Here is a 26,709-nt window from a genome sequence, read left to right on the forward strand (position 1 = left end):
CTCCTCCTCACACACACCCCGACTCTCCTCCTCTTCCGTGGCAGGCCCTCCCCTCCCCCTTCTGGCGCTGCTGGTGATGCAATTCTACGGCACTCGTTGCGTTTGGCTTTTTCGTGTCTGTGTCTCGGCTTGGAGGGCGCCACACAACTTTCGCCGGACAAGCCTCACGTTGCTCCTGCACTCACCGCCCCCAGAGATGGTCTCCTCTGACTTTACGCCTTCAACTTCTTCACTTTCCCTTCAACATACAGACGTGCCCATCATAATTTGTACCAACTCTGTCTCTTACCTCTCACCGTGGGGCTCCCCATCTGCTGCTGCTGCTGCTCTCCCCACGCCTCCGTCAGAGAAACAGCCTCACGTCTAACACGAGAGCATTTCCACAGAGAGGGAGGCACACACACACACACACGTACGCGCTGCCGTACCTCGCAGAATTCTGAACCATGTGGTCGCTGCTTCGCTCCAGCCCTGTCGTTGCCTCCTTCACAATCATAGCGCCAGCCGCAAAGGGTCAGTCCCGATACACCGTCTGTAGCATTGCGCGAGGCGCTGTTGCTATTTGTGTTTGTCTCCGCTACTACCACCGCTACTCCAACGGGCAGCGAAGTGTCACCTCTGTGCCTGCAGCCAATGGTAACGGTCGTTGGAATCATGGCCGCGCTCGTTCGTCGTCCGCGCTTCCGCCGCAGCATCAATCGAAGGAGCAGGATGGGCAGCTGCAGCCGTACTGCAGTCAGCAGCGGCGAGGTGAGTCGCTTGCGGCAGCCAAGGAGCCCTCCGCCGGACTGGCCAACACCTGCCCTACCTTCTGGTCACAGCCCGTGCAGCATGTGGCGGCGGCTACACTAAAGCGGCACCACACATTCGAGCGCGCACGGGACAGGAAGTCGCGGCCTCTCGTCCGCCGCAACATCCGCGCGGAGGGCGTCGTCTCCAACCTCTTCCCGCTCCACTTACATTGCACTGATGCGTCGGGCCCAGACCGTCCCCGCGGCGCGCCAGCGACGCGCACGCACATTTACATCTATGAGGTGTACGTGACGCGGCTGACGGCACCACAGCGAGGAGGCAGCGCTGCGAGCGGCTCCTCTGCGGTAGCGGCGGCGAGTGGCGGCGTGCAAGCGAGTGGACTGGCGCCGGGGGAGAGGCGCGTTCCACCTGGACAGGCGTGGCGTGCGGTGGAGCGGTTCCTGCGCCACCGGTACGCCAGGGCAGCCGCAGCGCTACTGCCACCCCTGGTGCAGGTGGGGAGCAAGGTGTACGCAGCGGCCCCTCTCCCAGCCGACACACTGGTGCTACCGAACACATACTTTGATATTGGCTGGAAGACAGCAGTGCTACGCCTGCAGCGCAGGTGCCGCTTCACTGAACTGCCACCAAGCGAGTTGCAGATGCTGCTGAATAAGATCGTTCCCGAGGTGGCACGCGCAGCTCAGCAGGAGCAACGGCGGAAAATGGGCACCCCAACAGACTTCATTGAGGTGGTGCAAGGGAAGACTGGCAAGCTAGCGTGCACGACGCAGGGCGTGTCAGCTGGTGGGTTGCGGATGTATCGGGGTGTGCTGGTACAGGCCGTCTTTGTGGACAACTCGGCTGCGCTCGACACTAACACAGCAGAGACGAGGGAGGATCAGGTGGTGGGAGAAACACGCACTTCCAGTCCAATGTCAACCACAGCAGGCTCTGTTAGCGGCACCAAACCCCCTATTGACTCAAGCCCCTGCCCCATCGCCACTCGCCACCTCGGCGACACCCCGGTGGGCCTCACCGACGCCGCAGCGGCAGTGCATTTCCAAGTGGTCACTTTCCTCCGCGCTTTCACCTACCACGGAACTTCTGCCGAGAGCTACCGAATCCGCGACGCCTCAGGCGTGTACTTGGCCTCGCTCTGGGCCCCCACACAGCCACGCTCACTGGCAGTTGGCGCGGTCTACGCGGCTGCTCCTGTGCGCATTCGCGAGTTTGCTGAACGCGGCAGTGCCCGGCTCATCGAGTTCCTCAGCGATACCACTCTCACCCTCATCTCTGCCAGCACCATCACCGCGCCAACCAGCCTCGGCAGTGGCAGCGGCGCCACACCGGAGGCGAGTCGTCTTCCTGGTCAGCCGTGCCTGAAGATCGACACGAAGGGCACGGTAGCGTCTGAGGTGTCGCTTTGGGAAGAAGTGCTTCAGCACTTCGGCCACGGGCTGTACGATGAGGCGGCCCAGCAGCGCATTCGCAAGTCCGTCCAAGGCATTCCTGTCGTCATCTCGTACTCACTGCGCCAGAGCATTGTGCGTGACGTCCGCTTCGACAGTGACGTGTTGCTGGGTGCTGCTGCGGCCGATACGCGTTTCCTCGCCGCTGAGAACGGTAAGGGGCGATCGGAAGGCGCGCCCTTCCCCTCCCCCGCCTCCCCCAAGGACGACGACGCCGCGGCAGGGGGTCAGGCGAGTGAGCACTTGAGTACGCCGATGCTGTGCGTACGCGAACCGCGCCTTCTGCCGCTGATGCCTTACCTTGACTCGCAGCAACCGTGCGCCGTTCTCACGGATCACACGATTGTGCCACTACAGGTGTTGCACTGCTGCTTCGATCCTCGCATGCGTGGGTGGCAGGAAACTGGCGTTTCCGTGCTGTCCCTCTTGCCACAGCAGCGCGTGGAGATGCTGAACTCGATTCACACGCTCCTCGCGGCCGGCCTGCAGCGGTGGGGCATTGGCCTGGCGGCCAGCCCCTATCGAACCAAGGCGCTCTCTCTTCTGCCCGCCCCCATGAAGTGCGTCGTGCCGCAGAGGAAACCGGCCGCCGGCCTCGCAAAGACAACTGCCGCCACGTTTCCCACCACGATTGCTGTCATTGGCGTCACTGGACCGCGATGCACGGCGGAGCAGTCGCGGCGTATCAGACTCACAGCTCAGCACTTGGCGCAGTACTTCCGCACAGGATTTGTGTCAACCGTCGCGGACGAAAGCGCTGCCGTCCAGTATGTGCACGAGCAGCTCATGCACACGCTGGCTGCCACTGCTGGCCCACCCAGCCAACCAACCGCCCCCTTAAAGGACCCGGACACCTCGGTGATTCTCGTCACCAATGAGATGGGCACACGGGCGACGCGGTGGCTCAAAGTGGAGTGCATGTGCCGTGGGGTACACTTTATTGCCATTCCCGCGTCGTCGAACCCGAAGCGACTCAACCTCGTCGGCGCACAGCTGCGGCAGCGTATAGCGACTCAGTTCGAACTGAACCCGCTACGCGGCATTGACCTGCGCGGGGAGCTGCCAGTGCTGGGCCGCCGACACGTGTTGATTCTTGGGGTAGACTCGTGCCACACGAACACGCACAGCGTTGGCGCAATCGTCGGCATCCTCAGCACCCCGGCCGGCAACAGCCTGTTGTCTTTCTTTTGGCGGCACGACGCACGTGGGCGCGAGGCGCAGCACGTCGCGAAACACTTCCGCGGTATTCTGGCGAACGCCGTGGCGCTTTCTGGCAGGGTGGACGAGGTGGTGGTCTTCCAAGATGGCGACGTCTTCAGCGAGCTGGTCGGACTGAAGGAGGTGCTCACGACGCAGGTGCCCACGTGCGGCCTTACCTTCATGTGTCTACACAAGCGCTGCAATGTACGCTTCATGCACGCCTCACCAGGGCAAGACGGCAGCATTGCGACGCAGAGACACGCCTCTGCGGTTGCAGGGAAAAGCGGTGACTGCGAGGAAGCGGAGGGCTTCAGTGGGGACAACGTCTTTCACAACATCGTGAAGGGAGTCGTTATTCCCGCTCTGACGACAGTGCCGCTGGATCACCAGCCCGCCGCCAACTCCTTTTACCTACAAACGCACGAGTCGTGTATGTCAACGACACGTATAGTGCAGTACACCGTCCACCACGTGAGCCCCTCCCTCGACGTAGCAGATGTGCAGCATATCGCCAATATCATGGCGAACGTGCTGGCGCCGCAGGCAACAAAGCTGCCCATGGCCGCCCGATGTGCACACCGGCTGGCTGATCAAGCGGAGCGCCTGCTCGATGCAGTCCCGCAGCTCACAGCAGACATGATTCCGCGGCCACTGTGCAACCGCCTGTGGTTCCTCTAGGGAAGCATGGCGGTATCACGCGTACACACGCACACATAGCGTCCGTACAGACATGCGCAGTCATCAACGAGGGGTTCCGCTGGACCCTCACTTGGTGGTTGGGGCCTTTGTTGGGGTGCGTGTGTGCGCGCTGCCACAGCGACGTTTGGTGGGATTTCTCCTCGTTGCCTTTTTGGCGCTTTCGTGTTTTATTTGTGGGTTTGCCTCGAGTGATGGACGCTTTACCCCTCTCTCTCCTTCTTTGCCTCCACCCGCTGCTACTAGTACTGCTCTGCGCTGCTCTGCGACTTTCTTGTTCGTTTTTTTTTCCCCATTTTATTTTCGTTTTTTTTTCGAGGTTGATGTCATCGCCGTGCGTCCATGTGCGTGTCTCTGTAGTGCGCCTTGCGAGGCTGATCGTGGACTTCCTCCCTCCCTCTTACGCCAGCTGCTCTGCCCCTCTTATTCTCCGTCCCTCCCTTCTCACCCGCCCCGAAACAGAGACACGCACATGCACGAATACTCAGACACGCAGACAGATGCCAACTAGTTGGCAGCGCGGCCATCGCCGCACTGCCCTACATCTCTGCCTGTGCACATTGGCCCGATAAACACACGTACAGGGGCTCACACATGCGTGCGCACAACACGAGAGGCGCCAATGGGAGCGAAGGAGGAAAGGGAAAACAAAAGAGAGGTGCACTGATGCGCTCTGTCGGGGGATGGGGGGAGTCTGCGTGTGCACATGTGCTCGCGTAGGTGGGAAAAAAAACGCACAAATGCATTAAAATATCGAGACGGTACCGCGTGCAGGCTGGCGGGGTTTCGACAGGCCCACAACGAAAATGCCTCGCCCGTCATGCGGAGTCCTCGCCTCTTCGGTGGCACTCGTGCACTCGCACCGTCACGGAGAGAGGCACACTGCGCACGCTCCGCCTTTCCCCCTTTGTCCTCCTCTCACACTTGACCCCTCCCCTCATCCTGCACTGCATGAGCAAACGGACTACTGTGCGCGTGGGTAATGCAAGCTCCATTACTCTGGACCTTGGCAGATCACTGCCCTCCCCCCTCCTCTCCCCTTGATTACTCGGGTCAACACCACATACGCGGAACGCGCGCCCGCACACGCCATGCGTTTCGGATCCCAGACGCCTCACCGGCGCATGTGTGCGCCAACTCTCGCGATAACGAGAGCGCTGAACACGAAAGTCTCATGGGCATTGCCTCGTACCCTCGCCTTGTCCGCCCCAGTGCGGTGGTGTTGTAGTAAGGGCGGTAGCAGTAACGGCACAGAACATCGTGCGGGCGGCAGTGACACCGAGAACGCTTCCTCGGCGAGCGCATCGGCACCGAACCCCTCCACGGCGGGGACGACTGCACCCAAGCGTCGAGTACAGATCGCGGTGGTGGGCAGCGGGCCCAGCGGCTGTTTTGTCGCCAGCTACCTTGTCAAGAAGCACCGAGAGCTGCACGTGGACATCTTCGAGCGGCTTCCCGTTCCCTTTGGCCTGTGCCGCTACGGGGTGTCACCGGACCACCCGGAGATAAGAAATGTGGAGAAGCAGATGATGGAACTCTTCCAGGGTGGACGCGTTACGTGGGTCGGGAACGTGTCCATTGGGAAGGAGATCCCACTGCAGGCGTTGCTGGCGCACTACGCGGCGGTGGTGTTCGCGACCGGGGCGGACGGATCGAAGAAGCTTGGCCTCCCAGGCGAGGACCTTGGCGGGGTCATCTCCGCCCGAAGCTTTGTGGAGTACTACAACACCCTCCCGTTTCCCTATGGCTCGCCGCACTTCTGCCCCTTCGATCTCGAACGCACGAAGCGCGCGGTTGTCATCGGGAACGGCAACGTGGCCATGGACGTGGTGCGGGTGCTCGGTGGGTCGTACAGGTACTTCTCTACAACCGATATGAACTGCATGTGCATTAAGGAACTCATGAAGAATCAAGTCGAGCACATCAGCGTGGTGGCACGCCGCGGCGTCGAGCACTCCGCCTTCGCCACCGCCGAGTTCCGCGAGCTCACCAAGTATCAGAAAGACCGTGTGAAAGTGGAGGTGGACTACTTCGACCTCAACGCGGCAGTGGCGGCGATGCCGGTCGGCAAGGTCATGCGTGCGCACAAGCGCATGATGGAGTTCGTGCATCAGCACGTGCTAACGAGCGAAGAAACAGCCGCCGAGGCGGTGCAGCTAGCGACGGATGCGCAGGGCGTGCCACTACCATGCGCCGTGGCAGCAAGCACTGCCCCCTCACCTGCAGAGCCGTCTGCGACAGCCACAGCGTTGGAATGCGGAATGGGTCGCCCGCAGCGCGAAAACCGCGGACCGTGCCGCCTGCGGTTTCGGTTCAACCTCACGCCGGTCGCCATCCTGCCCAGCCGCCACCACAAGAACTACGTTGGTGGAGTTCTATTCAAGAAGACGCACGCCGAGGCACCGCGCAAGGCAGCAGCAGACGCAGACGGGTACTGCGTCGTGCCGTGCGACCTCGTCATGACCTCCATCGGCTACCGCTCTGACAGCATCGCCGACGTTCCCTTCGACCACCGCGCCGGTGTCATCGACAACGAGAAGGGTCGCGTAAAAGGCATGCCGCGTGTGTACTGCGCCGGCTGGGCTAAGAACGGTGCCAAGGGCATCATCCTCCACTCCGTCGTCGATGCCCAAGAGACGGCAGCGACTATCCTGGCGGACATGGAGGCAGGCGTCATCCCAACGGAGCCGACGGCGCAACCCGGGGAAGCCGAGGGAGCCGCAGCAGCGGTCAGATCCTCGTCAGCAGACGCGGCCGATGCGGAGCCAGTGGTGGTGCTATCCTTTGGAAGCGGCAACTCCACGTCGCACCGACAGGCGGCTGGCGCTGCCGCCACCACGATGCTCGGCAAGTATGGTCTCGTCGACTACTTTGTCACCAAAAAGCTGCAGCCAGTGTCCATTGCGGGCCTGCAGCGCATATTAAACGTGGAGCACCAACGTGGTGTGGACCTCGGCAAGAAGGCTGAGAAGATCGGCACGGTGCGCGACATGCTCGACGTGGCCCTCGGTGGTGATGTGGGCAAAAAGGCTGACGAGCGCATCCGCGGCATCACACCTGTCCGTTCTGATGCGATGCTGTACCTGAAGGAGCTGCTGGACGACGATACGGACCTGGCGGCGTTTGCTCGCCAGGTTGCGCGAGACGTACCACACAAACTTTCCCAGCAGCACCCGCTCGGGAGCATCGCACCGAACCAGCTGTAGGTCTTTATCCTTGCGCAGACGCTGCCTCTCACTCCTCCTCCTATCGATTACCTTCACTGGTGTGCGGCGTGCCGTCTTGAGTGACGTTGAGGGCGTTGTTGACGCTGTTTGGTCCTTGCCTCGGTGGCTCTTCCTCTCCCCCACTCGCTACTACACAAACAACAACGCTGCGGGCTGGGTGTGGCTACGGACAGTCCCGCGTAACACGTAAGTGGGCAGCGCACGCATGTGCTTCTCTCGGTATTGAATGTGTCTTTCTCTTCTCAGCCATTCTTCTCTCTCCCCTCACCCGTCTTCTCCGGCAGACGAGTCAGGCGCAGCAACTACGCGAGGTCACGTAGGAAATCGCGGGCGCTGTGTTTGAGGACGCGCTGCCTCGCGGTTGCCTCGGCGTTTCTGCCCTCGATGTGGCGGCTCCTCCCATCGGTAGTCCTCTTTGGGTGGTTCATTGCCGATCTTTGCGTCAACCCCTCGCCCCCTCCCCTCCTCCTCCTCCTCCTCCCTCCCCACGTTTCTCTGACGGTGTGGATGTCATGTCACTGAGCATGTCTACGTACACGCCACCCACCCCCTGCTGCCGATGTGACCACACCACACGCGTACGAAACACTCGCATGCCACACACACGCACACACGTTGTTGCTGACAGCTCTCTTTACTTCACTTTTACCTGCTCACCTATACATCCTCCGCCCTTCCTTGCGAGTCTTCAATTTCTCTTCACTGACGACAGACAGAGACGCACACGTACACGCCATCGCCACCCTTATCAGCAGCTGTCTCCCCGTGTCCGCCCACCCGCCTCCTCACCACCACCACCACCTCTACCCCTGCCTCTCTCTCTCTCATTTTTGCTTGATGAACAACTACCCCACCGCCATGTCTGAGCAGCAGAGCCTCGCACCAGAGACGGCCTTCACGGTCGCCTCCACATTCCTTGCGTACTACTACAGCGAGTTCGTGAAACTGAACGAGCTGGCGCGCATGTCAGACCTGTACGACGAGCGGTCCTACATGACGCTAGTGGACTTCCGTGACGAGGTGCCGGTGGTGGCGCACGGCCGCAACGCTGTGGCGAACCTGCTGGCGAAGCTTGACAGCACGCTCGGGCAGCGCAAAGTCGAGATCATCACCGTGGACACCGTTGCCCTGCCGCACAACTGCGTTCAGGTCATATGTCAGGGTGTTATGTACCTGCGTGAATACCGTCGTGTGTTCCTGCACGTCTTCATGCTGGAGCCAACGGCGTACCGCACCAAGACATATCACATCGCCTCCGACTACCTACGCTTCGTGGACTCGGAGAAGGAGGTCATTCCCGAAGGGGCTGTGGTGATCGCGGCCGACCAGGTCGCCGCCTACCTCGAGGAGAGCCGCCGCCATATAGAGGAGGAGCAGCGCCGCCAGCTCCTGGAGTTCCAGCAGCGCATCCGCCTGCAGCAACAACAGCTGATGCAACAGCAACAGCAGAAGGCTGCCGCCACAATGAGTATTCCTGCGCCCACATCTCGCCAAAATCGCCCAGTTGATTCGGCCTCGCGCGATCAGCCCCACACCCAAGAGCAGCAGCAGCAGCAGCAGCAGCAGCAGCGCCCTGCTCGCCCCGCCCGCGGAGAGAACCAGCGTGAGTTGTACGGTGAGCGCAAGCCGCGCGAGAGCCGCGGCGAGCGCAAGCCTCGTGAGCCTCGTGAGCTTCGTGAGCCTCGCGGGGAGCGCAAGCCGCGCGAGGGGGAAGAGAAGAACGCTGCTGCGTCACCGTCTCGCTCGGTCGGTGAGGGGAAGAGGGGTGGTGAGCGCGGCAACCGGAAGCCCGCAGCTGCTCCAAGTGCTGCGAAAGGCACGCCTGCCGCTTCCCCGGCCCCCGCCGCGGAGCGGAAGCCGCGCCGCGAGTCGGGCCCGACGGCTGCCATCATCATGCTTCGTGTGCCGAAGAAAATCAAGCTGTCGGACATCAAGGCGGAGCTGGTCTCGCAGGGCTTTTCTGAGCCGAAGGACCTTTTCTGGTGCGGCCGCGACAGTGCCCACGCGGTGATGAAGTTCTCCGCGGTGGAGAAGGCGACAGAGCTCTTTGCAAAAATGCTCTTCACAATTCAAGGCGAGACGCTGAAGATGGACTACTACCACGAGTAGACAACACCCTTTGCAAGCAACACTGCCACAGCAACACCGCAGACACAAGGCCTGAGCACGGCTGCTGCGGTAAGGAGGTAGTAGTGACGAGTGTGTGGGACATCAGTGATGGCGTCACCCTTCTCTCCCCGGCCTCTCAAGGGGAAGAGAGCCACACGGCTAAACGGCGTCGCCCATGCATTGGCGTACTGCACCCGCTCACGCGGCTTTGGTGTGTGCGTGGTGCGCTCTCTTTTAGTAACTCATTGTTTAACAACCTACGTCTGCGTCCTTCCAGGAGGAAGGGGCGCAGAGGGGGGTGTCTGCCGTCACCGCCACCGTGTCCCCTCCCCCTACACACATATGCTTTCTTTCTAGGCCAATACCAGCACACAGCCACACACATGCAACCTCAGAAGGCACGTGCGTCTAAGCGAGAGGACGGTGCCGCGGATGGTGGTCCGTGCGTGTGCGCCTACTCGCCGGTATGGCACCTCTGATCCGTAGACGTAATCACTGAAACAGATGAAGCAACCCACCTGAACAACCTCAGCACCACTGCGTAGTGCGATGAGAAAAGAAGGTGGGCAACTCACGCGCACACGGAGAGACACACGCACGCCAAAGGTTTGCAGCGACGTGCCATGTGTGCCGTGGATATGTGACTACGCGTATGGGCCCCACGCGAGTGTGAAAGAAGGCGCTCGCAGCTCTGCGATCATCACCTCACGACTACAGTCATGCCATGACGGTCATTTTCATCCACCCCGCTCCCAACCTCCTTTCTCCTCGCCCATTCACACAAGCACCACCACCCACACCCACACGCACCATTCGAGCATATTCTTACGCAGCTCTTATGATTCTTGAATTCGTTGCCCCACCCCCCTTCTCTCCCACTCTCCTATTGTCGCCTCTCGGTATTCAAGGAGAACTTCGCACAGCTGACCACTTGGTGCGTGGGTTTGGCTGTGAGGGACTTCTCGGTACTCACCACCACCGCCACCACCCACACGCCCAGCCTCACCTAAGTCTCCTCCCTCCCTCCTCCTTTGTCATCGCCCCTTGTGCAGTCTTTGCAGACAGACATTTCCCCTCGTCTCCGCCAACCCCGGCAACAGCCACCAACGATCCGCCCCGCCACCACGCCACTCTGTTCACTCTTGTAGGTGACCAAGAGGCTGTCGGTGCACCTCCGCGTCGTCGCTCTCTTGGCTCGCTCAGCTGATGGAACTATTGGCGCCGCCGCCCCAAACTGCTTCACTCTTGTCGTCGTCGCCTCAAGGAACGATCCACACCCCTGTAGGCGCGTGCATTCACGAGGACCCTCGCAACGCAAAAAAGCGACAGTGGACGGCCCAGCAGACCCCAATGCCGATTGTCCCATCAACTGTGGTGGCCTCGGGTGGTGAAGTGATTGGTCGCGAGGGCGATCCGTCGGTACGCAGGGCGAACGCGAAGAAGCTGGGGGCCGGCTACACCAGGAAGAAGCGCCTTCTCGAGTGCTGCTACCTCTCCGCCTCCACATTCCTGTGGTGCAACAACGTGATCTCGTGCGGCCGCTACTTTGTCTTTGCGTCCGATGCGAACGTGATGCAGCTCTTGTGGATGCCGCTGTTCATCATTGCGGCCATGACGCTGGCAGACCTCGTCTCCGGCCTCGCCCACTGGGGCCTGGACACATGGGGCACCCCTGACACGCCGATATTTGGCAGTTTTATCCGCAGCTTCCGCGAGCACCACGTTAGTCAGTCCGCCATGTGCAGGCACGACTTCATCGAAACAAATGCTGACACAACGCTGCCGCTGCTCCCCCTACTGCTGCTCCAGTACTCGTACGTGCGGTCCGAAAACCACAGCGGCAACGACTATGTCAACAACCTGCATCTCCGCAACATCGGTGCGCATGTCTTCTTCTGCACCCTCTTCGCCTTTATAGCCATCACGAACGAAATCCACAAGTGGGCACACCAGGCGAAGCAGCCCCGCATCGTGCGCAAGGCGATGGACATTGGCATTCTCCTTTCCCCGACTGCTCACCGCAGGCATCACAAGGACCCCTTCGACCGCACCTACTGCATCACAACGGGGTGGCTGAACCCTCTGTTTGACTCCACGAACTTCTGGCGCCACCTGGAGTCTCTCGTGTCCTCCATCACAGGCGAGATCCCGCGCGCAAATGACCAGGAGCTTCTGGGGAAGTAAAGGCATAAAAAACAAAGGAAGTGCACTCCGCGTAGGCAACACACACACGCACAGACGACCACTGCGCGTCTGTCCTCCTCCTCTTCCTTTCGCCTCCTTTCACTGCCATGTTTTGAGCTGGTCGTTTTGGGTCCGAAAAAGACGGACCTAAAACCAGTCAAAAATACAAATGGGCGTACGGCGGTGGTGGTGTCTGCCATCTCGCCTGTCGGACTTGTATTCTCTCCATCTTCGCTTTCCTTCACGCTCTCCGATTCTGCAGCTCGGCAGCTCTGTTCGGCATGTACGCATGCGCTATCAGAGATGTACGCGGGTTGTGGTGCTGCGGCGCCTCCGCCTCCGTATGCCGCGCCCTTTTTGTGGAGTTTCCGTATTTCTGTGTCGTGGCTTCCAGCCGTCCTAAGCCTATTCTCTCTCTCCTCAGCACCACCACCACCTTCACTCGCCCCTCCCCTTCCCTCTTGCTCCTCCTCTCTCCACCCCCTACCCCGCTGCCGTTCAGGTTGGTGTGGCGGTGGCAGTGGTGCGCAGAGCAGTGATGAGGGGGGCGGATGCGGCGGCGCGGAGAGAAGGTTGAACGAGAGTACAACTGCCTCTGTGCGAGGGCTGTGTGGCTCGTTGAGGGTGTGCGGGTGGTGTGATGTATCCAACAGAAAACGCAAATTAGGAGCCCCACGGAGCAAGAGAGAAGGGGAGGGGCGAGTGAACTGAAGGTGGCGGCGGTGGCGCCCGGTGATCTCGAAGGACTGCGGTGGACGCACAGTCGGAAATGCCAAGCAAAGGTGGCGGCAATCAAGATGGGCTTCGTGTTGAGGTGGCAGTACCTTTTCCTGAGTGCACGTGTCTCATCCACAGCGATAACAGCGGGGGTGTGCCTGTGCCGTCATCTTCACCGTAATCGCCACTGCTGTCGGCGCTGTCTTGCTCTCTCTCTCTCTCTCTCATCCTCCTCTTAGGTCCTCTGTTCCTTTTCTCGAGACGCGAATGCATGAACACAAGCGCCGATACACACATACACGCTGACAGTGCCGCGCACATGCGTACTCTCTTTCTGTGCCCCCACCCCTCCCCTTCCTCAAACCCCGTAGATGAAGGCGCGACCTTCCACCTCCTCTGCGAAGACGCTCAGCAAACGCTTGCCGCGCTCGTGAAGCTGCAGGAGTGCAGCATCTCCCAGACGCTGCACGTCAGCGAGCTGGAGACGTGGCTGGCGGGGAGGATGCATACCGACTGAATGCAACCGGTGTGGTGCTGCCAAAAATGCCGCCTGGCACTGACGACGACGACTCCGCTGCGGGAAGCTCACCGCCCATCCACGTAGGCACCGCTTCTCGGCTGTCATGGCAGCGGCGTGCATACATGAGATCGACGTCGCCCGTGCCACGTCACATTTATGCCCCAGCACTGGTCAGCGGCACCCTTTTGGATACAGCGGAGGCGGGCGGTGACGACCGTCAGGCATCCGGCGTCTCGACACGCGTGCTACCGCTCCCCATTGTCGAGGCCAACACTTACTTGGTCTACCCCCCACCAACGTGATGCCGGATTACGATGCGGCGGGGCATCGTCGACGCTGCTCTGCGACAGTCGTTGGAGTATCCGCGAATGAGTGGTACTGATCGTGTGTACCTGGGGGAGGGTTGTCTGCTGAGACGCAAGCGCACGCACCTGTGAAAGGCACCCGCCTTCCATGCTACCGGGCACACATGAGCACAGACGCATGCAAGCGTGTGTCGGGGGGGGGGTCTCTTCGGTCCTCCTCCGCCATCACTGGTGCTGCTGCCGAGGTGCCCCTTTGCTTCGTTGTGTGCTCGTCGTTTTCCTCTTCTGGGGAGCCCCCTCGTCTCCCCTCCCCCTTCCCCTCTCTCTCTCCGGTCCCGACGCATCCGTCACTGGATTGGAGTCTGTGTGTGTGGGTAGGAGTGATCTTCATTAGTGGCAACATAAGGGAGACCAGCGCCGTTTCCTCGTCCCCACCCCACTCCCGTCACCGCGCACAGGTTTCCGCCCTTGCCGCCTCCTTTTCGTCTTCACGCATTCGTGAGGGAGAGACAGCGCTGGCGGCAGACCAGGCGAAGGAGGCCGACAGCGTCGATGAACCACGACGTCGCCCATCGCGCTGCTTATCTGTCTTGGATTCACTCCCCCTTCTCCTTCTCCCTTCAACTTATCATCAACTCCCACTACTGCTGCTCTGCACCCTCCTTCGTGCCTAGCTAACGTGCTGCTCAGACTCCTCCTCGCCACCAAAGCACATCGACTAGAGAGGCCCCAACTCACATCCTGCTCCTCGCCCATCAGCAGAGAAAGCCGGAGAAGCAAAGAGGCTGCCGTGTGTGTGTGTGTGTGTGTGTGTGTGTAACACCTCGTCCACACCACCACCATGGCGGAGGGATCGAGGGTGCAGGTGGTGTGTACCCCGTACACTGCCATCGTCGAAGAATACACTCTTTTCCTCAAGGCGCACCAAATCGCTGCGCAGGCGTTGTCCAGTGCCAACGCCATCGTAGGAAGCCGTCTCTCATCAGCGCGCAAGTTCACTAGAGACGTGAACGGTGTACCTCGTTACCCATCACCAGCGATGTACAGCACCGAAGAAAATGAGAACAGGAATGGTGTGGACGCCCCAACACGCATGGAAGTACTGGAGCTGCCAGCGTCACTGTTATGCGCATGGCTTCGGCACACTGAGGCCGTAGCAGAAAACAAGGACACCGACGTGGACGAAGACACGGGCGATGTGGCGACCCGGCTTCAGTCGAGGGAGGAGACGTGGCTCTCGGTGCAGCCAGCGCTCGAGTACGCATCCCCTACCTACGGGCCCGTCCACGCGGTCACCTGGCTGCAGTGGGAGGAAATCAAGGCGCTCCACAATTCCGAGCAGCCGCACCAGAAGCCGCCCGCAAGAAGTATGCGGCCGTGCATCCTCGTGCAGTTGGTGCTGCTGTGGTTCCATAACGGCCAGATGTATCGGCTGACACCGGCAGAGTTGGTAAATGTAGAGAGCAAGACGCTCACTGCACGGTCACCGCCGCCGCCACCGCGCACCGCATCGACAGGACCGTCAGTATCGGCGCCTTCCACGTCACTCTCCACGCGCTACGTGACGCTGGAGTACCCGCCTGGTGCCCTGTGGCCCCACCGTATTCCCGTGCCGATCGCAGAGCCGCTGCTGACCCGCCAAGAGCTGATCGAGCTGGTGCGGGCAACGGCCAACATACGTCGGCACCATCCGCTGCGTGTAGCGTACCGAGTTTGGCCACAGGCCATTCCGCCCACAGCAGCAGTGCCGGCAGCGGCGCGGTCCTGGTCTAGTAGCAGCGCCGGCGTCTCCTGTGCCGCAGTGCGGGTTGTCGTGGCCGCGCCGACCACGCGTGCGCCTCCCCTGCGCGCGCTGGAAAGCGACGCAGCGATGGCGGAGTTCGTTCGCGATATTCTGACTTACGGCTGCACGGCCGTACAAGTGGTGGCGGTGCGCAGTGTCCGCGCTTCGTTAGAGGACACAAATCGAAGACGGCTCGAGGCGGTCGGCAGCGGTCTGTCAGTAGCACTGCAGCAGTCCTACTGTGCTGAGCACAACACGCGAACGGTGGAGGAGAAGCGGGCTGTGGTTGCCACAAACAACGCGCGCAGCAGTGATGCCGAGCGCGGCATCACGCGAAAGGACAGCGCCACTCAGCATGGGAGTGTCGCCTCCGTGCGGTGCGCAGCAGGAGTCGCCTCTCCGTCACCAATGGCGGCAACGGCGGAAAGGCAGAGCGACTTTCACACAGTGATGCCGCTGGCCATTGAGAGAGCAAATGAGGAAGTGGAGGCTGAGAACAGCGAGGCGTTCACCTGCGCCGTCTACCAGGAAGAAGCTTCGGACAAGCTCGTCTGTGCCGCGCCTGCAGAGGTGGGGAAAATGGCGGCACTGGCAGAGAAGGTTAGCGGCACGAGCTGTCTGGGAGGCGGCGGCGACGCCGCCCTCTCGCCGTCTCTACAGAGCAATCAGTTGCTTCCGCAGGGGCCGCCCTCATTCCAGGACAGGGATTTGGGAGCCTCTGGGGAAGACGGTCCTCAGTTCTTACCGCGAGACGCGCTACTACCCTCTCTCTATGAGGTGAGGACGAGCAACAACACCCCTCCTGGTGCAGCAGCTCTGCAAGTCACCCATGGTCGCCACCTCAGCGATGAAGACGAATTCGGTGAGACATGGCGCAACGCCGAGCGGTACGCCGAGTACGTTTCAGGCGAGGAAATGGGGGGTGGCGTTGATTCACAATTGCGGAGCCAACCGCAGCAGCCTGAGTCGCAACACCGGACGCTGCAGCGCACTCGTGTGAACGACAATGTGCAGTGCAAAACGCCTGTGGAGGACGTGAAAAAGGGAGAGCCGACGACGCCGGTGCGGAAGGGGTCGCCGGTGCAGCACATGGAGAAGCTCATAGCTGAAGACTCGAGGAGCGACCATCGGGTTTCACACCCACTGCATGTACTTTACCCTGCGTCATCACCGCTCACGTCGTCTGCCGATTCAGGTGACATCGCTGCAGGGACTGCGAAGGGGGCGACCACAGACAACTTTACTACACCTTCCCCGCCACCGTGCGCGAAGTCGTCGTGCTCTGTCTCCGCCACGCAGCAGCAGCAGCAGCAGCACACCACCACAAGCAGCTTCAGCAGCGCCGCAACGCCAGATCCTGCGACTACGGTGTTCGTGCGCTACGAAGTGGACCCCACTATCGTGTGTGTCTCCGGCCCGGTGCTGCAGGCGGTGCTGCAGCACCTTCAGGAAGTCATCTTCCAGCGATGCTGCGCCCACCTCTGCCAAGACCTGGACGCGCCGCGCCCTCGCTTTCACGCCGCCCACCACCATCACCACACCGGTAGCACACCAACCACCAAGGCAGCCACTAACTCCATCGACTGTTTCTCGAGCGCTGTAGCAGCCTCCAGCGGAGCCGCGACGGTGGTGGGGTTCAGCAACGGCGACCGCACTATCAGAGCCTCCGGCCTCCCAGCCGTGCCCTGCGCAGAGTATATTCTGCCGCTCTACCAGTATACATTCACCCGAGTCGAAGAGGACGCCCTGGAGCGCTGCATTGCGGAGATTATGGCAGTCTACCAAGGGCTCGAGCAGCTACCGGCGAAGGAGGCGGAGGAGTGGATACATGGCACATCAAGCCCCTTCCCCCTTAGGAGCTAACACAAAACACGTGGGCAAAACCCCCAAGGAGAATCCGCTGCCTTCGTGGCGGGTGGGTGGCGAGGGAAGAAAGGGGGAGTGGACGGCGGTGATGGAGAGAGAAAGAGTGGGAAAGCCAGTCATGGCTCACAAGCTTCCACACCCTCCCTCCCCTTTTCCAAGTGGAGAAGTCGGTGCCCTGTCAGCAATAGCGGCGGTGTGTGCTGTATGAACGCGCACATCAATGCAAAGTTCATTATTTTGTCTGTCTGTGTGTGTGTCTCTCTCTCTATCCTGTCATTCTGCGTGTGCATGTGCGTGTCTGCGGAACATCCCCTTCCCTTACGCGTAATCTCGTTGGGCACGTGTGCGTCTGTGCGTGCAGCGAGAGGAGAGCCCGTGGGGGAAGGAGGGAGGGGCAGCACGCTGGCGCACGCTTTGAAGTTCGTTTGCCTTTTCCTTCCTTACTTCTCTCTTCGTTTCCCCTTTCACACAAGCGTGCACGTACCCGTACCACTACGTGTATCTTATATGTGTGTGATGGGATTTATTCCCCCCCCTCCCCCTCCCTTCTCCTCCTTGGCGAGGCATCTTTGTTCTCCTGCGCGTATGTGTGTGTGTGTGTGCTGAACCCCCCACCCACACGATGTCATCGCCACCACTGCACTCCTTTCACATTATTTGAGGCGGCTGATATGGTAGAGAGAGAGAGAGTGAAAGGTGGAGGGGGCTTCATGGTGGTCCGGGGCGCGCACACAGGCACATGTGCACAGGATTCACGCGGTGTTGCTCTCTCTCTCTCTCTCTGCTTGGCTTGGGACTCTCCTGCGCGCCTTCGCTTCTTTCATTGTTATGTTCTGCTATCGCCTCGCTCTCTCTCTCTCCCTATGCGCTACCCCTTCTGACATGCCCTTCCTCCTCCCTCCTCCCTTCCCCCCCCCTTACGAGCACGCCTGCCGCCATCGCTTGCCTGCGTGTTTGACGAGGGCGGGAGGCCACAGAAGGGCTGTGGGGTGGGGGCAAAGTAAAAATGGGCTGTAGGGAATCTAAGCCGAGTGCGTCGGTGTCTGTCTGTGTGACAGCGGTGGATCAAGTCTACTTTGCATCAACGTATATTTGCGTGCGGTTGGTGGCGTCTCTCTCTCTCTCCGCTCTACCTATGCAGTCGAGGTGACAATACGCAGGCACACATTCATACACGCACGCACACAGGGGTGTGCCGATATGAACGAATATGTTCAGCGACAAGGTCCGTAACGCAGGTAGCTGTAGGACTCATAGACGCTACAAATCATCAGGCTCCCATCTTGTCTGTCCTCCCCCCTTCCTCCTCCTCCTCCTCCCCTTCTAGGTGGCGGAAGCTCGCCTTCCCATCACACACGCACACACACACACACACACACACACACAGGCAGGCGCTGCTTGCCAAAAGGGCACACCCCAGCAGAACTCAGCGCATAAACAAACGCACGAAAGGGCAACAGAGAATGGCATTTCGAACCCCAGAAGACGAGGACACCGACGAGTCCATCGTCACCCTGCGCGGCCCGGTGTTGACAGCTGCGGAGGAGCAGAAGAAGTGGCTGCAGGAGGCCCTCATCGCCGTCGATCGCAAAGGTGGCATCATGCGCAACTCCATAGAAGCCAAGGAAAACATAATAGTGGTGATTCGCGCCGCTGCGCAGATGCTGGATGAGCTGCGCACAAACCTGCTGGAGCCGCAAAACTACTACGAGCTCTACATGAGGGTGTTTAGCATGATGGAAACATTTATGGAGTACCTCGAGGACGAGTACCGCGCAAAGCGGCACACCCTGGAGGAGATGTATGAGCGAGTGCAGTTCTGCGGCTACATTGTACCTCGGTTGTACCTCCTCATTGCGGCTGGTGCTGTGTATATCAAGGATGGCGATCATCCCGCCCTCGATATTGCGCGAGACTTGGTGGAGATGTGCAAGGGTGTGCAACACCCGACCCGCGGGTTGTTTCTACGGCACTTTCTGCTGACGATGATGAAGGGCAAACTGCCGGGTGACCCAAACCGACTGGCCAGCGACGTCCGGAATGGGGCCACGGAGGATGGCGGCACGGTGACGGACACCGCCAATCTACTCGTGCAGAACTTCAAGGAGATGAACTGGTTGTGGATTCGCATGGAGGCAGGGAGCTACGCCAACCGCAACGGCGGCAGCACAAACAGTGTCACCGCCGGAAGCCCGACTACTGCCGTACTGCCGGCCCCCTCGCCTCCACCGACTGTGTCGATCGCCGCCTCGTCATGGTCGCCCGACACCGGCACACACCCGGGCGCGCCACTTGGCTTGCCGCAGCGGTCGCTTCGTGCGGCGCGCCGCACGCAGCAGGAGCGCCGTGCCATGTGTGTCCTCGTCGGCATCAATGTGGTTCGTGTGGCACAGCTGGACGGCATCAGTCGTGATGTCTACGCGAACACAATACTACCGCATCTTCTGTCCATCATGGTACGCTACTGCGAGCCGTTGGCGCAGCAGTACCTCTTCGAGGTACTCATTCAAGTCTTCCCGGACGAGTTCCATCTCTTCACGATCGACAAGCTCTTCGGTGCCATCACTCGCACTGTCTCTGGAGTCGAGGTGACCGAGCTGCTCCGCTCGCTGATGGAGCGGCTCTGCAAGTACGCCATGGCTGTGCAGGACGGCGTGGCGGATGTGTCGAGTCCTGAAGAGGAGGCGAAGCTGCGCGATCTGTTCCCGATGCTGCTCACCCAGTTGAGTGGCATGCCCATCTCGTACAAAACGCACATGCTCACCAACACCGTGATCAAGCGCACCTCGTCCGTACCGCCGCCGACGCCCATGATGTTGGGTGCGTACGTGACGACTATGCGGCATCTTGTGGACGTGGCCATGGCGCTCTATGGAAGGTCGACGAAGCGCCGCTTCATGTCGCTGTCAAATATTATCGATGTTGCAGCTGCCAAATTCTCCGCGTCAACAGCGGACCCGTCAGAGGCGATGAACGGGGCCGAGGCTGCAACTGCAGCGGCGGTGTCAACAGCCGCCTCCATCAGCCCAGCGGCGGCCCTCGCGGCGGGCCAGTTCCTCGTCCACGTCATTACAGGGTGCTGTGCGACAGTGCAAGAGGTAATGGCCATGGAAGGCATTGCGACTCTCACGTCGTGCCTGCCGTTCCTGCAGAGGCGCGAAGTGGCCATAGCGGTGTGCGAGGTAGCCCTGCGTGGCAGCACGGCCGCGCCGGTGCTGCCGTCGGTTAGCAAGGCAGCAAGTAGTGGCGCCGGTAGTGGTGGTTTGAAGTCCGCGGCGGTGGTCACAGCGCCGCCGCCTTTATCGCGTCCAATAACGACTCTGGAGGACGTCGCGCGCCTCTTCGAGCTGCTGGACCCGTTCCTTGTCGAGCAGCCCGACGCCCCATCTGACCTAGGGCTCATCTACAGGTACAACCCGATCGTGGAGTTTGTGGAGGAGCAGAACCTCGTGTGCCGCATTCTGCACCTCCTCTCCAACGATGACCCGGCCGTCTACACAAAGATGCTGACAGGCGCACGTAAGGCTCTTCTGCAGGGCGGTGCGCGGCGCATTCCGCTCACCTACCCGACCCTGATGACGCTGCACAGACGCGCAGCGCTGCGGCTCTATGCCCAATATCAGCGCGCCGCCTCCTCGAACAGCAAGTCCGACGAGGGCGAGCGGGACGGCGACGACGCTGCCACAGCGGCAGCGTCGCAAGCGATGAAGGCGGTTCGCAAGTGTTTTAGCCACATGCACTCGGGGGACAGCAAGGGCATTCTCGAGGTGTTCGCGGTGGAGGCGCCTGTGGAGGCGCTTAAAGAGTACCTGCGCTGCTCCAACACGGCCGATGTATGCGAGCAGCCAGAGACCAGCTACGAGCTCTACGTCGCGGCGCTGACGCTGTACGAAGGTCATGTCGAGGATACTCGTGAGCAAATTGACAGCCTTGTCGCTTGCGTGAACTCCATCTATCAGATGCGCCACATGGCGGAGGAAAACTACGAAGTGCTGGCGGCGAGGATTTGTCAGTACGCGTCGAAGATGCTCAAGAAGCGTGACCAGAGCTACCTCATCGCCATTTGTGCAGCGCTCTTCGCAAAGAAGCAACTCTCTCGCGAGAGCCAGGAGCGCGTGCAGGAGTGCCTGCGGCGGTCGCTGAAGTTAGCGGGGCAAGTTCTTGCCCTTGCACAACTAGAGCTGTACGTGCAGCTGCTGAACATCTTCCTGCGCTTCTTCACACCCAAGAGCGGCTACCTGGTGTCTGTCGAGCTTGTGAATGAGTTGATCGAGAAGATCTCCGAGACGAGCGAGGTGCAGCGCAGCGAAGTCAGCGGCGACGGCAACCGCAGCGCCGTCGATAACGAGGAGAGGGACAAGGCAGCCAACACGTTCGCTAACATCCGCCTTTTCTACCGAAACATTACAAAGTACATCCGCTCTCGTCAGAGCGTGGAGGAGCGATGGAACGAAATCGACGTGTGAGCGCGGGGTGCTTGCCATGTGTGTGGAAGAGGGGAGGGGGATAGAGGGGATTGACCCATGAATATCGTGCCGCTATCGTATGTGCGAACGTGGGTGTATGCACTTGGGTTGGCTTTCGAGCCCTTGTCTCGTCTGCCCTTCGTGTGGACTGGCGTGCATGGCAGTTATGACAGAGGCACGCACACAGGCAACTCTAACGCGAGCTCTTTACTGTTGCCTGGTTGTTTACGTGCTCTTTGGGGGGTGTTGTCTGCGTCGCAGTTTAGTTTTTTGCGCCCATCTTCGCTCCTTCGCCATCCCTCTCTCTCTCTGTGTCTGTCTGTCTGTCTGTCTGTCTCTCTCCTTTCCTGGGTGCTTTGCTTGCTTGCTGTCTTGTTGCTCTGTACGAATTTACCCCCTTTCATCCCTCCCCGACCCTCCCTGTTCATTCATCCCATCAACCTCCTAACCTCCGTCTCCGTATCTCCCCCACCCCCACCCCACCCCACACACACACACACGCACACACCCTCTTGCAGTCGCGTTTGCATTCGTATGTCATTCGGCCTATCCGTCACCGCCATCGTCCGACGATGCTTCTCTGTTTGATCCGTGGGACGCATAACCATCCCCCCTCCCTGTCGCTGTAGCTGCAGCCGCACACACCCAAGACGAAAGGAGAGGAAGGGGGTGGATCGTGGCTGTGCACACCGCGCCACGTCTCTTGTTGAAGAACTTCGCGGCCCGGCAGATCTTTCCCTGCTGGTATTGTCTCTATACTCCTCCTCTCGTGCCTGTCAAGTCATCTCCACCATATCGCTGTCTTCTCCTCCTCCTCCTCTTCCTCTCTCCGCCGCGGCCATGCGTAGAGACGAACATGTGCACATACGCATCGAAAATATGACTTATGTCGTTCTCTTCCCCCCTCCCCTCCCCTCCCCCGTCTCACTCTCTCTCTCTCTCTCGACCTCACCGTACCATCACGACTACTACCCCCTTCCTGCATGAACGTGAATGATGGACCAACTGAGTGTCGACTTGAACTCCTTAAGGGAGCTCGTACTTCAGCACCAGCATCAGCAACGTCTGGCGGACGACACCCATGCGAGGACGGACGCTGTGGCGGTACCGTCTGCACCTAACGCAAGCGCCAGCACTCCCGCAGCAGCAGCGACAGCTGACAAAATTCGAGAGCTGCAGCGGGAGCTCTGCACGCTAACAGAGCAGCTGCATGCGGAGAAAGCCACGTCGGCTCAGCTGCTCTTGCAGCAGCGCTGCGACGCGGCCTCGTTGCAAGAGTTGCTCGATCAGGCAGCGCGCGCGGACGAGCAAGTCACAGACTTGACGTCACAGCTGGCTGAGTGGAAGCGGCGGTGTCAGACAGCGGAAGAGGCCCACGCGGGGTGCGCTGGTCAGTACGAGAGTGTGCGGGAGCAGGTGGAGTGCGTGCAGCGACGCGTGGCGGAGACGCAGGCGCAGCATGCGGCGCTCACTGCAATAGCCACAGAGGCCCAGCGACTCGTGTCGAAGCTGGCAGATGATAAGGCGCAGCTGCAGGACACACTGTGCTCCCGCGAAGAAGCCCTGCTGCGGCTTTCGGGGGTCGAGCTGGAGCGAGATGAAGCCTGTGCACGTGTGCAGGCCTTCGAGGCGCAGCACACTGAGTGGGAAGCTGAGGTGTGCGCGTATCAGCGCTACTTCGACTCCGCACGTGAAGAATACGTCCACGGCGTACGCCACGTTGCCGCAGCGCGTCAGGAGCATGAGGCGCTGCGGGAGGCATTGGCACAAAGCGAGGCACGGTGTGTCCAATGGGAGCAGCTATTTATAGACCTCCGCACTGGTGCCTGCACCGGGTGCGCGGCTGCGCGAGCGGATGTATCGATGGAGGAGGTAGCGGCAGACTTCTCCGGTGCTAGCAGTACTGTCATTGCCGTTGGTACCGCAGTGGAAAACGGCCCCTACAGCGGCAGCGGCAGCGACGCGAGTGATCGTCTTGTTCACCCCACCTCCCCATTCAATGTCGACTTCGTGCCGCTTCTCGAGGCGAAGGTAGCGGATCTTGCGCTGCGCCTCTGCGAAGCTCAGGCCCGCGCGGATGCGGCAGAGCACACCGCGGAGGACTTATCTCGTTTGTCCCTGGCTGACTCTACGCTACTGATGCACCTGAAGTCCCTGGTCTGTGCGCACCGTCCACAGGTAGACGGCGTGGCGGACCACAACGCACAGCTTCAGGCACGCCTGCTGGCTGCCGAGTCCTTCGCTGACGCGTTAATGCGACACGTGGTGCGGCTAGGTGAAGCATTTGCCGACGAAGCGAGTCAGCGATGTTGGCTGACGGCAGCGAGCGTACGCGACAGCGTAGCTACAAGAATGTCTACGGCAGCGACATCCAGCAGTTCCACCGGAAGCGGCAGAGGTGTGGACGTGGTGAGCAGCGGCAGCGGTGGTCATGGCAACGAGACTACTCTGCCGCCAGGGCCGCCTCTCTCTGTTCTGACGCAGAGTCGGCGGCATCGACTGCGCACAACAGCTCTGGGCCGGCGTGATGGCGAGCACTGAGTGCGGTCAAGTCCGCTGTTTGTTGCCTCTGCGCTGTTTCTTTTTCGCTGCTGTGCCACTTTGGCTGCTGTGAGAAGTTCAGACGCACACGGAGGTGTTTGCATTGTGTGGGTGTAGCGTAATTGAACGCACACTGCTGGTTGCTGCTGTTCCTCTGCTGCTGCTACGATGCTTTGGTTGCTGCTGCTACATGTTCCTCATGCACAAGACTGACACACGCACACACTCTCTCTATATATCGCCCATCGTATTCGCTGAGAGAGCGAGAGCGAGGTGCAGATTCGGACATACTCTCGTAGAAGGTACGGTCTGGACACATTGATATCGTGGGCGGTGAGGAGGCATGAGACCAACCACGGTGCAAGAGGGTGAAAGGGAGAAGGCAACACCAACGAGGTGGCAGAGAGCCGGATCGCGAAGAGACACCTTCTCTCGCACCGTATCCCAAAACCGTGTGGAGGACACACTACACAGGCACTCATTCGACACACCATGTTGGAAAACTTGTGTTACTCTCCGTGCCACCTACTCTCTCTCTCTCTCTCTCTCTGTTTTGACTCCCTCCTCGCATTACACTTCACCATCACCACGCCGCTCATCCCTCCCTCACACATGCGCACGCTTGGGGCTGCACTCTCTCTCTCTATCACCCATCACCCATCACCCATCACCGTCGTGTCACAGTGTTTCACTTGATTGCGACACGTAAGAAAGGGCCCTCCCCCCCGCACACGCGCGCAGTTTTGTGGTTCAGTTGCGGCCGCATCAGCACCACACAGAGAGGAGGGAGACGAGGAGGAGAAATCAAAGAAATTAAGCGAAAACGCCACCGAAGCAACAGCAGGCGCGGCTGCTTGTCTGTCTGCTCAGGAGGAGGTGCACCTACGCATATATACATACACACAAACACACACACACATACATACATCGGGGTGTGGGTGTACGCAGCTGTTGGGTGGTGAAAAGGCCCCGTCGGCTTTCATATCAGCAAATACACGTACGCGCGTGGCATCCTGCTGCCATCGCAGCACACGCGGCTGCTGCTCTCCCATCAGCGTAGGACTTCGTTTCTCTCTATTTGCACCCTGAGTACGGGCGTGCAGTTCAGCTGCCATAAACAACTCTGCCGCCTGAACCGTCCCCCCCCCCTCCTTCCCTCGCTCGCTCGCCTCCTTCCTCTCTCTCTCGAGTTAGTGTTTACCCTCAGAGAGAGCTGCAAAGGCACACAGCGCGGTGTTGAACGCATCATCGCCCTCTTGTTCTCCTCGATTGTTGCTTGGTTGGTGGCCCCTGCCCGAAAGGCATCAGCAGTGGCGTCCCACTGAGCTATTGCCCACGCGCTCGCGCAGACACATACACTTCTGCCGTACCTTCACCCTACCGTCTCCTCTCGCACGCAGTGTTTTCCGCTCCGCTTCGCTCTTCTTGTGCCCCCAGTGTGTGTGTGAAGCGCAAAAATGGTGCGCGAAACGGAGCTGTACGAGGTGCTGAACGTGTCGGTTGATGCCGACGAGCACGAGATCAAGCGATCCTATCGCCGGCTGGCCCTCAAGTACCACCCCGACAAGAACACTGGCGATGAAGCCGCGGCGGACATGTTCAAGAAGGTCAGCAACGCCTACGAAGTGCTCAGCGACGCCGAAAAGCGACAGGTGTACGACAAGTACGGCAAGGAGGGACTAGAAAAGGGCATGGGTGAGGGCGGCGGCTTCCATGATGCAACGGACATCTTCTCCATGTTCTTCGGCGGCGGCGCGCGAGAGCGCGGGGAGCCAAAGCCGAAGGACATCGTCCACGAGCTCGAGGTGACGCTGGATGACCTGTACAACGGCGCCACGAAGAAGGTGATGATCTCGCGCAACCGCTTCTGCGGCACCTGCAAGGGCAGTGGACTGAAGCCAGGCGGCAAGCGCACCACATGCTTCCAATGCCGTGGTCGCGGGGTGCTGCTGCGCACCCAGCAGGTGTTCCCCGGGTTCCATCATCAGGTGCAGATGCACTGCACTGCCTGCGGTGGCGAGGGCGAAATCGTTGCGGCCACTGACATCTGCACTGGCTGCCGCGGCAAGCGGGCGGCGCGCGAGAAGAGTGTGCTGGAGGTACACATCGACCGTGGCACCTCCAAATCGGACCACTTCACCTTCACTGGCGAGGGCAATCAGGAGCCGGGGATCCGCCTGTCCGGCGACGTGCTCATCTTTTTAAGTGTACGCTCGCACCCCGTGTTCCACCGCATAAATGATCACCTCATGATACGCTGCCCCATCACGCTGCAGGAGGCCCTGTGCGGGTTCGATGTGCCCATCGAGCATCTCGACGGCCGCGAGCTCATCATCAAGGCGTCGCCCGGTCAGGTGGTGCACGGTGACAGCGCCTGGAGCGTGTACAATGAAGGGATGCCGGTGAAGGGAACCGGTGGTCTGCAGAAGGGCAAGTTGTTTGTGTACTTCGATGTCCAGTGGCCAGAGACGCTGCCGAGGGTGCAGATTGACAAGATCGTGACCGCCTTGAACGTGCCTGAGAAGCCTAACAAGTTGGGTGGGCAAGTGGTGGAGCTGAGTGAGTACAGGGCCGCCGGTAAATTCAAGGGAGGCAAGAAGGGAATGCGCGCCGGGGTGGCGGGGGCAGGGTCACGGTCTGCCGGGGCCGGCCGGGGTCGCGAGGCTGCACGTGGCCGCCAGGCATACGCCGAGGAAGACGAATTCGAGGATGTCACTGACGACGACGGCGACGATAGGGAGCATCAGCAGCATAGCGGCCAGCAGTACTTCCGTGCAGGCCCACGAGGCTTCAGCAGCAACACGCAGACTGTAGAGTGTGCACAGCAGTAGTAAAGAGAACAGACGACCGTGAGAGCGAGCGCCAAACTGCGCAGGCGTCTGTCTGTGTGT

The 26,709-nt window shown here is 60.4% G+C and overlaps 8 protein-coding genes and 1 pseudogene across 9 annotated transcripts; all 9 read left to right on the forward strand.

Moving 5' to 3' along the window:
* Nucleotides 1-446: 446 nt before the first annotated feature.
* LBRM_21_0470 (putative argonaut-like protein) lies at nucleotides 447-4,082 on the forward strand (the record flags this gene model as incomplete). The annotated part of the gene is made up of 1 exon (XM_001564707.1): nucleotides 447-4,082. One exon carries the CDS (start codon nucleotides 447-449, stop codon nucleotides 4,080-4,082), a length of 3,636 nt encoding a protein of 1,211 aa, XP_001564757.1.
* A 1,142-nt stretch (nucleotides 4,083-5,224) lies between these two features.
* LBRM_21_0480 (ferredoxin NADP+ reductase-like protein) lies at nucleotides 5,225-7,306 on the forward strand (the record flags this gene model as incomplete). The annotated part of the gene is made up of 1 exon (XM_001564708.2): nucleotides 5,225-7,306. The coding sequence occupies one exon, from the start codon at nucleotides 5,225-5,227 to the stop codon at nucleotides 7,304-7,306; it is 2,082 nt and encodes a 693-aa protein (XP_001564758.2).
* Nucleotides 7,307-8,164: 858 nt separating this feature from the next.
* LBRM_21_0490 (conserved hypothetical protein) lies at nucleotides 8,165-9,436 on the forward strand (the record flags this gene model as incomplete). The annotated part of the gene is made up of 1 exon (XM_001564709.1): nucleotides 8,165-9,436. The coding sequence occupies one exon, from the start codon at nucleotides 8,165-8,167 to the stop codon at nucleotides 9,434-9,436; it is 1,272 nt and encodes a 423-aa protein (XP_001564759.1).
* Nucleotides 9,437-10,786: 1,350 nt separating this feature from the next.
* LBRM_21_0500 (ubiquitin-conjugating enzyme-like protein) lies at nucleotides 10,787-11,620 on the forward strand (the record flags this gene model as incomplete). The annotated part of the gene is made up of 1 exon (XM_001564710.1): nucleotides 10,787-11,620. One exon carries the CDS (start codon nucleotides 10,787-10,789, stop codon nucleotides 11,618-11,620), a length of 834 nt encoding a protein of 277 aa, XP_001564760.1.
* A 988-nt stretch (nucleotides 11,621-12,608) lies between these two features.
* Nucleotides 12,609-13,159, forward strand: LBRM_21_0510 (annotated as a pseudogene). Its single transcript is given in 3 exon segments — nucleotides 12,609-12,835; nucleotides 12,840-12,894; nucleotides 12,899-13,159. Coding segments are annotated over 3 exon segments (543 nt in total).
* An 844-nt stretch (nucleotides 13,160-14,003) lies between these two features.
* LBRM_21_0520 (hypothetical protein, unknown function) lies at nucleotides 14,004-16,808 on the forward strand (the record flags this gene model as incomplete). Its single annotated transcript, XM_001564712.1, has 1 exon — nucleotides 14,004-16,808. The coding sequence occupies one exon, from the start codon at nucleotides 14,004-14,006 to the stop codon at nucleotides 16,806-16,808; it is 2,805 nt and encodes a 934-aa protein (XP_001564762.1).
* A 1,466-nt stretch (nucleotides 16,809-18,274) lies between these two features.
* Nucleotides 18,275-21,277, forward strand: LBRM_21_0530 (vacuolar sorting-associated-like protein; the record flags this gene model as incomplete). The annotated part of the gene is made up of 1 exon (XM_001564713.1): nucleotides 18,275-21,277. One exon carries the CDS (start codon nucleotides 18,275-18,277, stop codon nucleotides 21,275-21,277), a length of 3,003 nt encoding a protein of 1,000 aa, XP_001564763.1.
* Nucleotides 21,278-22,273: 996 nt separating this feature from the next.
* On the forward strand, nucleotides 22,274-23,818 carry LBRM_21_0540 (conserved hypothetical protein; the record flags this gene model as incomplete). Its single annotated transcript, XM_001564714.1, has 1 exon — nucleotides 22,274-23,818. One exon carries the CDS (start codon nucleotides 22,274-22,276, stop codon nucleotides 23,816-23,818), a length of 1,545 nt encoding a protein of 514 aa, XP_001564764.1.
* Nucleotides 23,819-25,275: 1,457 nt separating this feature from the next.
* LBRM_21_0550 (putative DnaJ protein) lies at nucleotides 25,276-26,649 on the forward strand (the record flags this gene model as incomplete). The annotated part of the gene is made up of 1 exon (XM_003723118.1): nucleotides 25,276-26,649. One exon carries the CDS (start codon nucleotides 25,276-25,278, stop codon nucleotides 26,647-26,649), a length of 1,374 nt encoding a protein of 457 aa, XP_003723166.1.
* Between the last annotated feature and the right edge of the window lie 60 nt (nucleotides 26,650-26,709).

This window comes from Leishmania braziliensis, chromosome 21 (assembly GCF_000002845.2).
Source record: "Leishmania braziliensis MHOM/BR/75/M2904 complete genome, chromosome 21".
Classification (NCBI taxonomy): Eukaryota; Euglenozoa; class Kinetoplastea; order Trypanosomatida; family Trypanosomatidae; genus Leishmania; species Leishmania braziliensis.